Source organism: Balaenoptera ricei, chromosome 11 (assembly GCF_028023285.1).
Source record: "Balaenoptera ricei isolate mBalRic1 chromosome 11, mBalRic1.hap2, whole genome shotgun sequence".
Taxonomy (NCBI): domain Eukaryota; kingdom Metazoa; phylum Chordata; class Mammalia; order Artiodactyla; family Balaenopteridae; genus Balaenoptera; species Balaenoptera ricei.
In genome coordinates this window covers 40050544-40067946 of record NC_082649.1, presented here as the reverse complement: position 1 = coordinate 40067946, position 17403 = coordinate 40050544, and the positions used below count along the sequence as shown (strand labels likewise).

Sequence of the window (17403 nt, the reverse complement as noted above, 5' to 3'; positions counted from 1 at the left end):
AGTTCATTCAAGCTGACTTCCTCCCGCCATCTGGTGTAGTGCTTTCCCAGGCAGAGCTGAAAATACCTGTTTTTCTGAAAAAAAACAAGCTGAAAATGCGTTTCCCTTTTCTAAGAGAAATCGGTTTTTCTTTCTTCTCTCTCTGTGTCTCTTTTTTTGAAATCTGTGTTTTTTAACCTGAGCGAAAGAAGGGGCTGCAGTGTTCAGGAACTCATTTCATTTGAGGAAATGACTTGACAGAGGTCGATATGAAGTTAGAGGCCTGGCAGTGTATTGGGGGATAGCCTTTTGCTGAACTCAGCAGAGCCTCGCTCTCTCCCTTCCTTTCAGGTGGAGTTGGCTGTGGCTCCTCAGTCCTTGGAGCCCACAAGAGAGGTTCCTAAGCCTCTCTGAGGAAGGTCTGCTGCAAGAAAGTTGGATATTCAGCTGCAGGTAGTGTCTCAGCCATTCTCAGATGCGGAGTCTGGCCTTCTGCTCAGCTAGCCCCTGGCTCTTGGCTGTCTTTGAGGACTCTGATTCTGAGACCATTTATTCATTAATTCTTTCCAGAAACTTTTATTGACCACCTGCATTGTATGCCAAGCATCAGGAACTCACAGAGAAATGAGACAAAATTCCTGCTCAGGGACTTAACTGCCTATAGAGACAAGTAGGCCTGTAAACAATAAGCCCAGTAGAGCATTCAGAAGTATCCGCGGAGCCAGTGGGGCACAGACAGTTGGGGTAGAAAGGTGATGCCAGGCAGAGTTTGCTGCATGAGCGGTGGTACTGGGTTGAGAAGCAGCAGGTACATTTAGGAGACTGCATGTGGTTCTGCGTCACTGAAATGAGGGGTTAGGGGTGAAACACAGCTAGAAATTATGTTGGAAGGATAGAGCCTAGGTCGTAGAAGCCTGAATACTATGCCAAAGCATCTGGATTAGGCTCAGCTTGTTCTTTGTTGCCATCGACCAGCGTCCGAGGCACCTGGAGCTTCTCCATATTCCTCTGCCTCTGTTGACTTTGTTTAAAGTCAGAGAGATGGTTTAGTGTGGGCAAGGCTGCAAGTTCTTGAGCCAGATTGCCTGATCTTGAATCCCAGTTTGGTAGCTCTGTGACCTTGGGCAAGTTATTTAACCTTTCTATGCTTAGGTTTCCTCATCTATAAATTGGAGACAATGGTTGTCTTTTATATCATGGGGTCATTGAGAGAAATAAATTAATTAAAAATGTATAAGAAAGTGCTTAGGACAGTGCCTGGAATAGAGTAAGCAATTAAATGTTAGCTGTTACTTTAAAAATAATTTTTGTTCTCAGAGAAATATCTTCTTTCTTTTTCATTTTTCTAATGTTATTTTTTTTTATCATAAAAGCTTTTAGATAGAGCTTTTAGAATATACTTAACCTCTCTCTTTCTCTCCTTTTTAAAAACCTTGCACTTTCTAATTATCGCAGTGGGGAAGGGTGTGCCTTCTAACCTCAGCTTCACAGCTTATATTTATTTCTGTGTTTACAGATGGCACTCTTAAACCTGGTTTAACATGTCTGGATAATCAGACATATTATAGTTGATTTGCAATGTGTGAAAGAATGTGATAGATTTTTGGATATACCCCTTAGTTCATTCCACTTATTTGGCAATTATCATTTATTTGCTTCTTATTATCAGTAAACATTAATTGAACATCCTTATCCTGGACTTTGTGTTAGACAAAGATCTAAATGACACAGTTCTAGCTTTCAGGGAGCTCATAGTCCTCCTTAGAGACATTTGTTTTTATTTTAAACTCTTCATTGTATCTTCCACAGCTACTTTTTACGGTTTGAACCTACTAACTCTTAGTTGACTGTGCTGCTATCTTAGGTATTTGTTCATTAAATGATCCCTAGGGGAGACTACTCAAAGGTTTGACAGGGCTTTTCTTTCTCCATCAGATGTGGAATAATTCATTTTGAGCAGTCTGTGCCTCTTAAAATAAGCATATGTGTTGGTCAAAATTAGGGCCCATTCTGCTAAAAACTTAAGGACAGCCTCAGTGTATGGTGTGGTTTTCCTTTTTCCTCAGTTTCCTCCTAGGGCAATTTTTAAAACTCAGATAATCTGCCTGCTACACTTCTCTAATTAGATATTTAAGGCTATACCACAAAGATCTCTTCTCATTCAATAGCAAATAACCAACAGTGCCCGTTAATGGAATAGGCCTTTCTTTTCTGAGCATTAGCAAGTACACTTTCACTTGGTTAAACCAAGAGCTTGTGTATAAGTTTTTAAATTAGAAATACAATATTCGGATTTCATTAATTCTTACTCTTGATGTAAGCTTGAGAATTGTCATGACATGGAAGTAAAAGAAATTAAGGGGAATATGTTAGGATGACAAATGTTTCTAACAAAGTGAGAAATGCCAAGACTTGGGTCATGAGGTGTAATATCTTCAAGACCAGCGTAGGGGAAAGAATTTGGGACCCAGTCGCTATGGGAACTGAATGGTTGTAGAATTAAGAGAGGGCAGAGTGCAGCTGTCTCTGAGTTACAGTTGATGAGGAGCCCCCCTATCCCAGTCCTAATTCTAGAATGATCAATAAAAGGGTATGTAGAAAAGACAATGGATAAGAAATTGCAGCCATATTCCAGGTGATGGTCAAATATGTTAACAGTCAATTAGATGAGGAGTCGATAGGTAACATGCCTTATTTACCTGCCTGGACCCTTGCTAGTGGACCAAATTACAAATATTAAATTCTAGAAGAAGACTAGCTCAAGCCAGACAGGGTATTAGTGTTTCAGCTAAACAGACTAGAAAGGCTCCAGGCTTAGAGGAGGGAATTAGAATGTTCATCAGGACTATTGTTAAGAATTAAAGAAAGAGAACCTCTCTAGAATCTCCAGAATATTGGATGGCTTAATATTGGGATGGGGAGTAGGGTAAATAGGAGTGCTTCAAATTACCAAGCTACCATGGGTATGGGGAAATTTTTACAATCGGTTATAATTGTTGAGATTGTGAATCAGTATCATGTCTATGATGGGAAATTTGGCAATATCTGTCAAAATGTAAAATGTGCAGTTCCAATTCTATGAATTCATCCTACGAAGGAATCAAACAAGTGAGAAAAACCTACATGGCTATTTAATGAAATGAATGTAAAAGAGAAATCAGTAGGGACTTTATTAAATAGATTATAGTGCATCTATGGGACTTCCGTGGTAGTCGAGTGGTTAAAAATCCGCCTTCTGATGGGGGGAAGGGATAGTCAGGGAGTTTGGGATTGACATGTACACACTGCTATATTTAAAATGGATAACCAACAAGGACCTACTGTATAGCAGAGGGAACTCTGCTCAATGTTATGTGGCAGCCTGGATGGGATGGGGAGTTTGTAGGAGAATGGATACATGCATATGTATGGCTGAGTCCCTTTGCTGTGCACCTGAAACTATCACAACATTGTTAATCAGCTGTACTCCAATATAAAATAAAAAGTTAAAAAAGAATCTGCCTTCCAGTGCAGGAGACACGGGTTCGATCCCTGGTCGGGGAACTAAGATCCCACATGCCATGGGGAAGCTAAGCCCCAGCGCTGCAACTACTGAGCACACAGGCCACAGCTACAGAGCCCACGTGCTCTAGAGCTCGACTGCCACAATTAGAGAGAAGCCCGTGCGCTGCAGCAGAGGATCCCACATGCTGCAGTGAAGATGCTGCATGCCGCCCTCAGACTCGACGCAGCCAAAAAATAATAAATAAATAAATAAATAAATAAATATTTTAAAAATTACAGTGCATCTATACAGAGGTATCGTTTATAGATAACTCTCCAATTATTAAAAAGCATTAAAAATTTGACTATAAAATACCCAAGGTATTCACTGAAGAAAAAAGAAAGTTTTAGTAGAATATATATGGAATAATTGTCTATCTACATATATAATTACTGCCTACATATATAATTACTTCTATATAGTGGAAACTGTCATTTTCTCTTTATACCTTTTTATATTGCTTTACAATTTTATGATAAGCACTTAACCAGCAGACCAAGAAGATGACTTATCTATTACCCTTTACTGCCCTGCTCTGAGAGGGTGCATTTGTGCACATCTAGTCATATGTATTTTTGGTAACTCACATCATGGTTGCCTCTTGGGGAGAACGTAATGAGAGCTAGAAGAAAAGGGTTCTACTTCTAATAATATAGGAGTATCTTATATTGATCTAACCCTCCCTCATGTAACAATTATGAACTCTGGGTAGTATGTAAAAAGCAACAACTCAAAGACTTTGGAAAGTGACCAAATGAAGCAGAAACTGACAGGGAACTTGAAAGAAGGGAACTGTACTGGGTAAGATTCTCACTTATATAGCTTTTTGCCTGAGGACACTCCCCAGTTTGCATGGTGGGTGATGGCTAGCACTCAAGCAAAAGTCTGCAGTCTTACTAGCTTGGGGAGTCAGAGAGCGGAGTTCAGGGCTATAAGAGGGGCTGGAAAATGAGGGAATAAATCTCGGAAAGAAGGGAGCAGACTTCCCTGGTGGCACAGTGGTTAAGAATCCGCCTGCCAGTGCAGGAGACACGGGTTCGATCCCTGGTCCGGGAAGATACCACATGCTGCAGAGCAACTAAGCCTGTGTGCCACAACTACTGAGCCTGCACTCCAGAGCCCGCGAGCCACAACTACTGAGCCCATGTGCCACAACTACTGAAGCCCGCACGCCCTAGAGCCTGTGAGCCACAACTACTGAGCCCACATGCTGCGACTACTGAAGCCACATGCCTAGAGCCCATGCTCTGCAACAGGAGAAGCCACCGCAATGATAAGCCTGTGCACTGCAATGAAGAGTAGCCCCCACTCGCTGCAACTAGAGAAAGCCCGCGTGCAGCAATGAAGACCCAATGCAGCCAAAAAGAAAAAAAAAAAAGAATAAAGAGATTTGCAATTATAAAAAAAAAAAAAAAAAGGAAGGGAGCAACAGAAGGGGAAGCCCTAAAATCTGCTTTAATCCTTGACATGCATGGGGGAAGACTCCATGGAGACTGGAAAGGCAATGGTTGAAAGCTGAAAGAATTGAGCTGAGATTCAGCTTCTGTCCACCACAGGGAAGACAGAGTTTTGAGTATGAATCTAGCTGAGTTAATTGCTCAACAGAACAAAATTCTTCAAAGGGAGATTGACAGAATCCAGAATCTCAATAATGTCCAGTGTACAATAATAAATGACTACATGTGTAATAAAGGAAAATATGACTCATTGTCCAGAGAATGGCAGTCAATAGAAATGACCCCAAGATGACTCAGATGTTGGAATTATCAGACAAGGACTTTAAAGCAAACTTGGTAGTAGTAAATAAACTTGGTAGTAATAAATATCAGACAAGGACTTTAAAGCAAACTTGGTAACAAATGGAGAATGTGAGCAGAGAAATGGAAAGTATAAAAAGAACCAAATATAAAATCTAGAACTTAAAAGTACAGTATCTGAAATGAAATATTTATTGGACTTGCTCAACAGCAGATTGGAGATGGCTAAAGAAAGGGTCAGTGAACTTGAAAATAGAGCAGTAGGAATTATCTACTCTGAAGAAGAGAAAAAATTGAAAAACAAAAACAGAGCCTCAGTGACTATGGAACAATATTAAAATATGTGTAATTGGAGTCCTAGAAGGAGAGAAGAGAGAATAAGATAAACGGCAGATTATATTTTCCAAAGATGGCTACAACGATATCTGTCACCTTACATGTTTTTCTCTTGGCCCTAGTGGCTTTCTTGTAACCAACTGAATGGGGGTGGAAGTGACATCCAAGCTACATGAAGCAACTACACGTAGGTGTGCAGTCAACAGTCCCAGCTGAGCCCAGCCTTTGAGACATTCCAGGTCAGGGCCCAACCATGTGAATGAAGAGGGCTCCAGGTTATCCCAGCTCCCAGCCATTCATCTCTTCCCAGGTGAGGCCCCAGATATCATGAATCAGGGAAAAACAATCCTAGTTATCCCTTGAATGGATTTCTAATGCACAGAATGTGTGAGCTTAATAAAATGCTTACTGTTTTATGGTGCTAGGAGTAATTTGTTATGCTGCAGTAGATAACTAAAACAAGACAAAAAATTTCTGAATAATGGCTCACAACTGAATAATAAAAAAACAAGTAACCAATTTAAAAATGGGCAGAGTATCTGAATAGACATGGCCACAAATACATGAAAAGATATTCAACATCATGAGACCATCAAGGAAATGCAAATCAAAACCACAATGGCTGGACAGGAATAAAGACGCAGATGTAGAGAATGGACTTGAGGACACAGGGAGGGGGAAGGGTAAGCTGGGACAAAGTGAGAGAGTGGCATGGACATATATACGCTACCAAATAGATAGCTAGTGGGAAACAGCCACATAGCACAGGGAGATCAGCTCGGTGCTTTGTGACCACCTAGAGGGGTGGGAGGGAGACCCAAGAGGGAGGAGATATGGGGATATATGTATATGTATAGCTGATTCACTTTGTTATAAAGCAGAAACTAACACACCATTACTAGGATGGCTATAATGAAAAAGACAGATAATAACAAGAGATGGTGAGGATATGGAGAAATTAGAACTCTCAAATACTGCTGGTAGGATTGCAAAATGGTACAACCACTTTGGAAAATAGGCAGTTCCTCAAAAAGTAAAACAGTCACCGTTTGACCCAGCAATTCTACTCCTAAGTGTATGTCTAACAGAAATAAAATTGTTAAGTCCACAAAAAAACTTGTATTTGCTTTTTTTTGGCTGCACTAGGTCTTAGTTGTGGCATGCGGGATCTTTAGTTGCAGCATGTGAACTTTTAGTTGAGGCATGTGGGATCTAGTTCCCTGACCAGGAATCAAACCCAGGCCCCCTGCATTGGGAATGCGCAGTCTTAACCACTGGGACCACCAGGGAAGTCCCATACTTGCATTTTCATAGTAGCATTATTCATAATATTCTCTAAGTGGAAATAACCCAAATGTCTCTCAACTGATGAATGGATAAACAAAATGTGACATACTCATGCAATGGAATATTCTTGACTATAAAAAAGAATGAAGTGCCGATTCATGTTACAACATAGATGAACTTTGAAAACAGTATGTTAAGTGAAAGAAGCTAGTCACAAGAGACCATGTATTGTATGGTTCCATTTATATTAAATGTCCAGAATAGGCAAATCTATAGAGACAAAAAATAGAATGACAGTTGTCTAGCTTTGGGAGGGATGGGGAGATTGGGGGTGATAGCTGCAGGGTATGGCTTTTTTTTCCTTGAGGGAGGTAGTGAAAATTGATGAAGCTTATGGTTGTACAACTATGTGAATATACTAAAAAAATTGTACATTTTAAATGGATGTATATATGGTATGTTAATGATATTTCAAAAGAGCTGTAACAGAGAGAGAGAGTGGGAGAAATAATGTCTAAAAATGTTCAAGCTTGGTGAAAAACAGATTTATTGAATCCAAGAAGCTCAGTGAACCCTAAGCAGGATAGATCCAAAGAAAACCACCCCAGGCACATCACAGTTACATTGCTGAAAACTAAAGATAAAGAGAAAAACTTGAAAGCAACCAGAGAAAAATGCCTCATCACAGAAAGGAGAACATCGATATGAATTAATGGCTGACTTCTCATCAGTAACAAAAGAGGCAAGAAGACAACGGGATGATATCTTTAAAATGCTTAAAGGAAGAAACTCAGCCTGGAATTCCATATCCAGCTAAAATGTCCTTTAAAAATGGAAGGTGAAAAAAAGACTATGTTTATTTATTTACTTATTTATGCATGCATGCATGCTGCATTGGGTCTTAGTTGCCGTACATGGGATCCTCCGTTGTGGCACACGGGCTTCTCTCTAGTTGAAGTGTGCAGGCTCCAGAGTGCATGGGCTCTGTAGTTTGCAGCACACGGGCTCTCTCGTTGAGGTGCGCGAGCTCAGTAGTTGTGGCACAGGGGCTTAGTTGCCCTGTGGCATGTGGGATCTTAGTTCCCTGACTAGGGATTGAACCCGTGTCCCCTGCACTGGAAGGCGGATTCTTTAGCCCTGGACCACCAGGAAAGTCCCTGGACTAAGTGATTATTTAAGATCCCTTCTAGCTCTGAAATTCTGTGACTCTGCAAATCTAAGAATTCTCACTTCCCATCATTGTGGTACATGTAAAGATGTCTGAGAGCCTTTCTCTGTTGTCTCTTTGGCAGATTGCAGTTCTCTGGCAGAAATGAAACCTGATCAAAATCTGTTTTTCCATCTTGATTTCATCTTAGCTTCTATGCTCTGTAACAGTAACAGATGGCCAGAAAATGTTTTCCCACATTCTTGAAGTGGAATAAATAGCAGGCTTCCATTAGCCTTTTCAGCCACCCTTGGACTCAGTGATGTCATCCTCTATTAGGAGCACAAATGCTGAATGAAATTTTTACCAGGGGTTGTTGGATGGTTTCCAATTAGATCTCAGATCAGTGGTTTCTTTGGTTGAGTAGACCTCCACAAACCTCTCCCGCGACTGGCCCCATGGGTCACCTTTTCACCTATTCTTTGTTATTATAAAATGCGGACAAAATCAGTTGAGGAATTCTTACTGCATTTTTGAGAAGCTGGTAAGGTAATAGCCATTTTTGTTGACTCCTAAAAGTAAATTGATAAATTAAAAAGCAAATCTATGTTATATCATTATTACTGTTACGGGAGAACAGCCCGTGGTGGTCCAGCATAACCTGCCTGTACTGTCAGCAGTCCTTAGAGCATAAGTAAAGAACTCTTGGTGGTTTCGTGTGTTCAGTTTTTGATGATTACTTACTAACTTACTTGCATATTTGATCATAGAGCTGATGGCACAGTAACCTGTGTGGTCTCTTGTTAGTGTCTTGGTAGAGACTGGGCATTACTGCTGGTATGGTGGTGACTTAGCCCCGGGCATACTTAAGAAAGATTTTATTAATCTGATTTGTTTGGCAAAGTGCAGAGACATTTTTAATGGAGTTACACTATAACTTTACCCCCCCAAACAGATTTATTCTTCTTATACAGGTTAAGTAGTCCATGGTAGGTTGTAAAAGGGAAAAGCTGTCCTCTAACCATTTCTGAGATAGCTTATAAATTCATTCTGTGCCAGATGTGTTTTAGACGAACATATTACTGAGTGAAAATGTTACTAGAAGTAAGACAGTCCAGTGAGCAGAGCTGGGTTCATGCTTTTCCTCTGCCTCTTCCTGCCCTGTCACCTTGGGCAAATGACTTCACATCTGAGCCTCATGTTCTTCCTCTTTATTTTTTTTAACATCTTTATTGGAGTATAATTGCTTTACAATGTTATGTTAGTTTCTGCTGTATAACAAAGTGAATCAGCCATATGTATACATATATCCCCATATCCCCTCCCTCTCCCACACCTCTAGGTGGTCACAAAGCACCGAGCTGATCTCCCTGTGCTATGCAGCTACTTCCCACTAGCTATCTATTTTACATTTGGTAGTGTATATATGTCAATGCTACCCTCTCACTTGTCCCACTTTACCCTTCTCCCTCCCCGTGTCCTCAAGTCCATCCTCTGTGTCTGCGTCTTTATTCCTGTCCTGCCCCTAGGTTCATTAGAACCATTGATCTTCCTCTTTAAAATGGGGATAATGATGCATACCTCATATGGGGTATTGTGAAGACTAATTGAGATAATGTGTTTAAGTTCCTTTTCAGTGCCTGGTACAAAGTATAATGTTGTCATACTTTTTTATTTTTTTAAGGCTTGAAAAAATGAAAAATGACATTTATTTTATATGGAGCTGTAAATAGAGTTAGATTTTGCATAGAATACAGTATAGAAGTTAGATGTATGGTACCTATTTAATACAGTCACTCTGAGAATGTCAGTGCTAATAAGCAGTGTAACTTATTCATTTTATTTGAAGTATGTTCCTCTTTTTTCAGAGAGAAACATACTTGAAAAAGTTCCTATCACTTTTTTTTCTTGAAAATAGCTTTTTATCAGAAGGAAAAGTAGCTTGTCTTAGTGATTCTCAGCTGAGGTAGGGAGGTGGGGTCTTATCAGAATCTGTGCAGAGGAGAGGGGAGACACACAGTCCTCAAAACTAATTTTATGTCTTCAAAAATTATTATCTTTAAGACTAATTCTTCTGACGGATGCCCTGCCCCCATTTCTGAGCTGAGGCGGCTTCCCTGAATACTTAAGAGTAAAGGAAGGGTTGCTGGGAGGAAATAACTGTAATATCTTATTTTAGATACAAAAGGGGCTTGGAAAACAAAGCCTGCTGGTACCTAGTGATTACAAATAACGTTGAGTTCTGTCTTCTGCTTTCCTTTCCTTCCTTCAGGACTGTGTTTCCTCCAGTTTACTCAGGGATGTGCACTGTATCTTCCTTTACTTTCAGTTGTTGTTGTTGTTGTTTTACATAGTGGAAGTGTTTAAAGTGTTCTTTTTTCCCTTTCACACCAGTCCTGTTTCCTAGTAGGTGGCCCTTCTTTACAGGAAAAGAGGAATTCTCTTTCCCTCTGTGGCAAGTTAGTTTTCAGAGAATAGGAGCCATTATAGAAAACTTGTTTTTTTGGTTCCGAGAATAAAATTGATTCATACTCAGTAAATGTTGATTAATTTTTTTTTTTATGAATTAAAATCAGTAAAAGTATGTGTAAGGGTCTGGGATTTTATTTTATCCTATTTAGAAGCTAACAGCCTGCTCCAGTTCGTGGCAGTTGCTGGCAGAGCACAAGGCTCCTGGATCAGAGACAAAGGACTTTATTACTCATGGCCCAGCGAGCAGCATAAATACAGGTTTGCACTAGTTCCCCTTGCCCCCACAGGTCCCACGGGCGTGGTATGAACAGGCCCCGAAGGATGTCTGTACGTGTGTTGTAGGAGTGGAACACTGAGCTTGGGGAATCCATTGCTTTTATAGTACATGGTACACAAGCCTGCTCTTTGCCCTGGAGGGGGACATTACTTCATCCCTCAAAACTCTTTGCAAACAGAATCCTGAGAAGTGGCTTGGGTAAGGAGCAGTCAGGGTCATGTGTTTTGTGTTTTTCTTACCCACCAAGACATGTAGGAGTGTGAGAGACCCGTGGAGGAGGAGCTCTCTCAACAGGAAGTTTATACAGTAGGTCACTGATAGAAATCTTAGGTAGATTTATTGTGAAATATTTGCCATAATGAAAGGTATAGAGAGTGATATAATGAATAGCCATACAGTCACCTCCCAACTTGTGAAATAAGCATTGTCCATACAGGTGACACTTGCTGTGGTCTCCTCCTCTTGTCCCACAGGTAAGCATTTCCCTGAATTTGTTGTTACCATGCCAGTGCATTTCTGTGTATCTGTTAATATCATACAGTACTGTGTGTTTATAAACTTCTAAAAATTTTTTACTATCATTTAAAAAATTGTTACAGAGCCCTTTTACATAGTATTGGGTTGGCCAAACAGTTCGTTCGGGTTTTCCAATAACACCTTACTGAAAAACCCGAATGAGCTTTTTGGCCAACCCAATACCACGTTAGTCACTGTAGGGGAAAATTGTAAAGATAAAACTCTTGCCCGTCATGATGTTATGGTCCAAGGAAAACCACCAACACTGAAAACATAGCTTAGTAAAAGGAAAGGATATGTGGGAAAAAAAAAGTTGGTAAACAACATATAACTCAAAAGTCAGCTATTAGCATCTAATATATGTAAGGGCTAAGTATAGTTACGGATGGAAGGAGAAATGGAATTCATTATTGGGGTAGAAAATAGTGGCTATGTGAGGCAACAACAGTGAGAACTTATATGGATGAGATTCATCTAGATAACTTGTCATACAGGAGAGGGGGTTACGCTGTGAGGCAATGGCCTTAAGTTGATCCAGCCAAAAAGATGAGAGAAGGGAGCTGGGAGTAGTCAGTCAACAGGGCAGTTAGCTACAAGGTATGTAGGCCCAGCATTCTGTCAGGGAACCATTTTATTAGGAGGGATGGCTAAGACTAAGCCCCTGATCAAAGGGCTCAACATCTAATTGTGCAGCAGTAGTTATACATGGGAAAATTAGAGAACACCCTAAGACCCTCTCTGATTATGACCTAAATGTGTGTTACAGATTCCAGGGATGTAGAAGGTACGAGTTTAATGTGAGTTCAAGCAGTTAGGGAAAGAAAGCCTCAGTGAGAAGTCTGGAGTTGGGCCTTGAATGGCAAATTGTGATAAGGGTGCTCCAGGAAAAGGAGTGGGTGGCAAGAGCACATGAGCAAAGACTGGAGACAGTGACTGTGGAACAGGGAGAGGATGGGCCTGTGTGAATTGTTTATGTCCAGGCCCCTTGACCTGTAGAATTTCCCATGGCCTGGATTTTGCTGATTGCACACTTATGGTGCAGTTCAGCAGTTTTCCTCTGTATTCCCTGCAAATTAGCATCTGGACCCAGTAGCGTGATGAGATTCAGGTTCAGTCCCTTTGGCAAGTCTGTAAGTGGTTGTGTGTTCTTTTGTCACATCAGTAAAGGTAGGTGTAAGGGTCTGGGGTTTCACTTTACCCTACTTAACAAGCCAATAATTAATCTGCTACTGTTTTATATTCTAACCTCATAGAGCTCCCTCTTCTGCTGTTTCAGGTAGTGTTTAAAAGTATAATGGCTTGCTTTCTGAGATGTCCTGGTCTGTTACCCCCCAACACCCCCGCCCCACTTTTATTTGGACCATCTCTTTTCTTCATTTCTGTCATGCTTAGTTTGGATTCCTCTCCCAGCAGTACCCTGTCCTAAGAAGGAGCCTTGGTTAGTTCCAAGAGTTTATAGGGTTAGATTGCTTCAGCTCCTTTGGGACCCTTGCCCCAAATCCCTCCAGTTTCAGTTGCTATTCTCAAATTGACCCACATTGCTTTTTGCTGAGTACTTGGTTATCTTGGAGTTCTTCTGTTCTCTGATCTGTCTGATGCCCTATTGTTTTCCTCTTTGTTGATTTGCACAGCTGCTTATAGCACTCATGTCCTGTGGCTGTTAATGTTTTTTCCCTGCCTGCTTGTGTATGAGGGTTTATGAGGATGCTTTATCTTCTAGTTTTGTTTTAAATGTTATCCATGGGTTTTTTAGTTGCAATCTAGTTCTGGTTTTATATGAAGATTCAGATATATCAAAAGGCTCTATTGCCACTGCTATAGCCATTTCTCCAGAATTCCCATCGTAGGTTCTTGAGTAGAAAGATGACACAGTCGTGACAGAATGAAATGTCTCACCTAACATCTTTTTTTAAAAAAATTAATTAATTAGTTTTTGGCTGTGTTGGGCCTTCGTTGCTCTGCACGGGGTTTCTCTAGTTGAGGTGGGTGGGGGCTGCTCTTCGTTGCGGTGTGCGGGCTTCTCATTGCGGTGGCTTCTCTTGTTGCGGAGCACGGGCTCTAGGTGCACAGGCTTCAGTAGTTGTGGCTCATGGGCTCTAGAGCGCAGGCTCAGTAGTTGTGGCGCACGGGCTTAGTTGCTCCGTGCCATGTGGGATCTTCGGGGACCAGGGCTCGAACCCGTGTCCCCTGCATTGGCAGGTGGATTCTTAACCACTGCGCCACCAGGGAAGTCCTCACCTAACATCTTACATGGCATAGAGACAGTGTGGCCATTAGTCCCCATTTGTTCTTTAACTTTCTCTTTTCTCTAAATTGAGAAGTGTTATTCGCTATAATGCCCATTTGCAGATTTCTGTGGAAATAATAGCTTCTTATCATCACTCTTTTCAGGTTCACTAAGAATCTTTCCCCGGACAAAATCAATTTGAGCACCCTGAAAGGGGAGGGTCAGCTGACCAACCTGGAGCTGGATGAAGAGGTTCTACAGAATGTGCTGGAGCTTCCCACCTGGTTAGCCATCACTCGGGTCTACTGCAACAGGGCCTCAATCCGGGTGAGAATGGGGGTCAGAGTGCTGCTGCTCTCTTTGGCCAGCAGACCTGCCTTCTTGAGGGGTGACTCCCACAGCCCTGAGTCTTTGCTTTCCTCTTTCAGATCCAGTGGACAAAGTTGAAGACACACCCAATTTGCTTGGTAATGGCATTTCTTGATTGCAAGTAATCAAATGGGGATGGCCGGGGTAAGGTTTTAGAAGATCTGAGAGAAGATGGGGAGGAGCCCTGATGGGCTGTCCCTTTTGGGAGTGTGGGTTCTTCTGTCTGGCTTGCGAGCTTCTCTGTGAGACAGAGTGACTATTGTCTGGGCTTTTTCTGGAACTGCTGTGCAACATAGCAGTTAGCACTGAGACACAAGACCCTGGAGTCCTGATTTTGTTTTGTTTTGTTTTGATTTTCGTTTTTCTTTTAAAACAAGTTTTGCTGCCCAGGTTCTACCTTTACATTTCCTTTGGATTCCTGACAGAGGAAAAATTAGAAGTTTAGTTCATGTTGACTGTTGGGTGATTATCAGTTGAAAGCCCTCCAGGAACTGATTGATACATATCTTTACCCCAAAGACTGGAATCCCCAGGAATAGTAATATCTCAGTAACTTGGATTTATGTTTTCTTTTTCTGCTATGAGCTAATCCCATGCTTGTCATGGAGTTCTGCTGCTAATGGAAATGGAAGGGGGAAGATGAGGGCTCTCTTTGTATTTCAGTTTGTTCATTCATTCATTTGACAGACATTTATTATCTGCCTACTGTGGGCACAGCCCTCGACTAGGTATTGGAGCACAGAGATGGATAAGACACAGTCTGTGCTGTGTGGGATTTTGTGCAGATGCTTAGCTCTCTGTGGCTTTTATTTCAGTGTCTGGATAAGGTAGAGGTGGAGATGAAGACATGTGAGGAGCCTCGGCCCCCCAATGGACAGTCTCCTATTGCCCTCGCTTCAGGACAGAGGTTAGTTGCTTTGGGTCCTATTATTTCCAACATATTAACTGATCCAGATCACCTTTTAATTAAAAAATAAAAACTTTATTATGGAAAATTTCAAACATGCACTAAAATAGAGAGAATAGTGTACTGAACCCCCATGCACCCAAGATCTAACTTTCACAATTATCAACATTTTACCATTCTTTTTCTACTTTTCTTCTGCCACTTTGTGTGCATGTGTGTGTGTTCGCACACTCTGTAGTTCTTATTTATTTATTTATTTATTTTTGGCTGTGTTGGGTCTTCGTTGCTGCACGCGGGCTTTCTCTAGTTGCCGCGAGCGGGGGCTACTCTTCGTTGCGGTGCACGGGCTTCTTATTGTGGTGGCTTCTCTTGTTGCAGAGCATGGGCTCTAGGTGCGAAGGCTTCAGTAGGTGTGGCACGTGGGCTCTGGAGCGCAGGCTCAGTAGTTGTGGCACACGGGCTTAGTTGCTCTGCGGCATGTGAGATCTTCCCGGACCAGGCTTGAACCTGTGTTCCCTGCATTGGCAGAAGGATTCTCAACCACTGCGCCACCAGGGAAGCCCCACTCTGTAGTTCTTGCAAGCAAATCCCAGGTGCCATATGATTCCACCTGTAAATACTTCTGTATTGTGTGTCTTTAACAGACAAGGATTGAGAAGAAAGAAAAAACCCCACAGTACTATTATCACAATTAATAGAATTAATAGGGATTCCTTAATATCATCTAATACTTATTGCATATTCAATTGTCCTGAATTGTCTCTGAAATATTTTTTTCCAATTCAGTGTGGCTCCACAGAACTCCACACCTTATATTTGGGGATATGCTTTTTAAAGCTCTTTAACTCTGAACAGTCCCCCACCCCCACACTTTTTTTTTTTTTTTTAAGAATTTCTTTTTTTTAATAGTAATCTTTTATTTATTTATTTGTTATATTTATTTTTGGCTGTGTTGGGTCTTCGTTTCTGTGCGAGGGCTTCCTCTAGTTGCGGCAAGTGGGGACCACTCTTCATCGCGGTGCGCGGGCCTCTTCACTATCGCGGCCTCTCTTGTTGCGGAGCACAGGCTCCAGACGCGCAGGCTCAGTAGTTGTGGCTCATGGGCCTAGTTGCTCCATGGCATGTGGGATCTTCCCAGACCAGGGCTCGAACCTGTGTCCCCTGCATTAGCAGGCAGATTCTCAATGACTGCGCCACCAGGGAAACCCCCACACTTTTTTATATATCATTTGTTCTTTGTAGAAACTGGAGTATTTCTTCTAAAGAATTTCCCACATTTTATATTTTGGCTGATTGTGTCCTCAAGGTGTCATTTAAAATGTTTCTTGTTTAATCTGGTAGTTAGATTTAAAGGCTGGATTTGATTCATTTGTTTGTTTGTTTTCTTGGTAAAAATACTTCATGAATGGTACCGTGTATTTCCTACTGTAACGTAATGGGAGGCACATAATATTCCTTCGGTTAGGATTAATCAGTGGATTCAGATGATGTTGGCCTGACTTGTCCGTTATGATAAGTTCCTCATCTACCTCTTACCTCATGGTTTAAGGACCATTGATGATAGTTGTCTATAGATCTATTATATCATTGTAGGATAGAAAATAGAGATTTTATAATTCTTTTTTCCTATTGCATTTATCAGTTGTGATTTTCTATAAAGAACTTTCTTTCACCAACTATTTGAAATACAGTTTGTACAGGAATGTCAGGATAAATGCTGGATTCTTTTTTTTTTTTTTTTTTTTTTTTTTTAGCTACATCGGCTCTTAGTTGTGGCACATGGGGTGTTCGTTGAGGTGTGCAGGATCTTTCATTGCGGTGCGGGCTCTGCGTTGCAGCACATGGGCTTCTCTCTAGTTGTGGTGTGCAGGTTTGCTCTCTCTAGTTGTGGCGCGTGTGGGCTCTGTAGTTTGCAGTGTGCAGGCTCAGTAGTTGTGGCATGCGGGCTTAGTTGCCCCGCGGCATGTGGGATCTTAGTTCCCCGACCAGGGGTCGAACCCGCGTCCCCTGCATTGGAAGGAGGATTCTTTTTTTTTTTTTTTTTTAGAAACAAATTTTTTTTTTAACTTATTTATTATTTATTTTTGGCTGTGTTGGGTCTTCGTTTCCGTGCGAGGGCTTTCTCTAGTTGTGGCAAGCGGGGGCCACTCTTCATCGCGGTGCGCGGGCCTCTCACCATCGCGGCCTCTCCCGTTGTGGAGCGCAGGCTCAGCAGTTGTGGCTCACGGGCCCAGTTGCTCCGCGGCATGTGGGATCTTCCCAGACCAGGGCTCGAACCCGTGTCCCCTGCACTGGCAGGCAGATTCTCAACCACTGCGCCACCAGGGAAGCCCGGAAGGAGGATTCTTTACCACTGGACCACCAGGGAAGTCCCTGTATTTTTTATTCATATGCTGAATCTTGGTTCCTAACTACAATAATATAATAAATGATTTACTTTTTCAATAGTTTCAAAAAATAACAAAACCAGTATTATAACTATCGATAAGACTACTGAATGCAGTAGCTTTCTTTGTGTGTATGTGTGTTTTAACCTTATGCTATATCCCATTAGGGATGTATCATCAAAATACTGTGTTTTAAAA

At 41.5% G+C, this 17403-nt stretch overlaps 1 protein-coding gene across 3 annotated transcripts in view; it reads left to right on the top strand.

The window, feature by feature from the left end:
- Positions 1-17403, top strand: part of BLTP3A (bridge-like lipid transfer protein family member 3A) — a 59778-nt gene that overhangs the window by 9772 nt on the left and 32603 nt on the right. For 2 of the 3 annotated variants that reach the window (XM_059938891.1, XM_059938889.1), the window contains exons 2-4: positions 13707-13869; positions 13971-14009; positions 14727-14818. In XM_059938891.1, the coding sequence (XP_059794874.1) occupies positions 13707-13869; positions 13971-14009; positions 14727-14818 (294 nt within the window). Of the gene's footprint in view, positions 1-13706; positions 13870-13970; positions 14010-14726; positions 14819-17403 lie in introns of those variants that run through there. The other variant, XM_059938892.1, reaches the window with a different exon arrangement.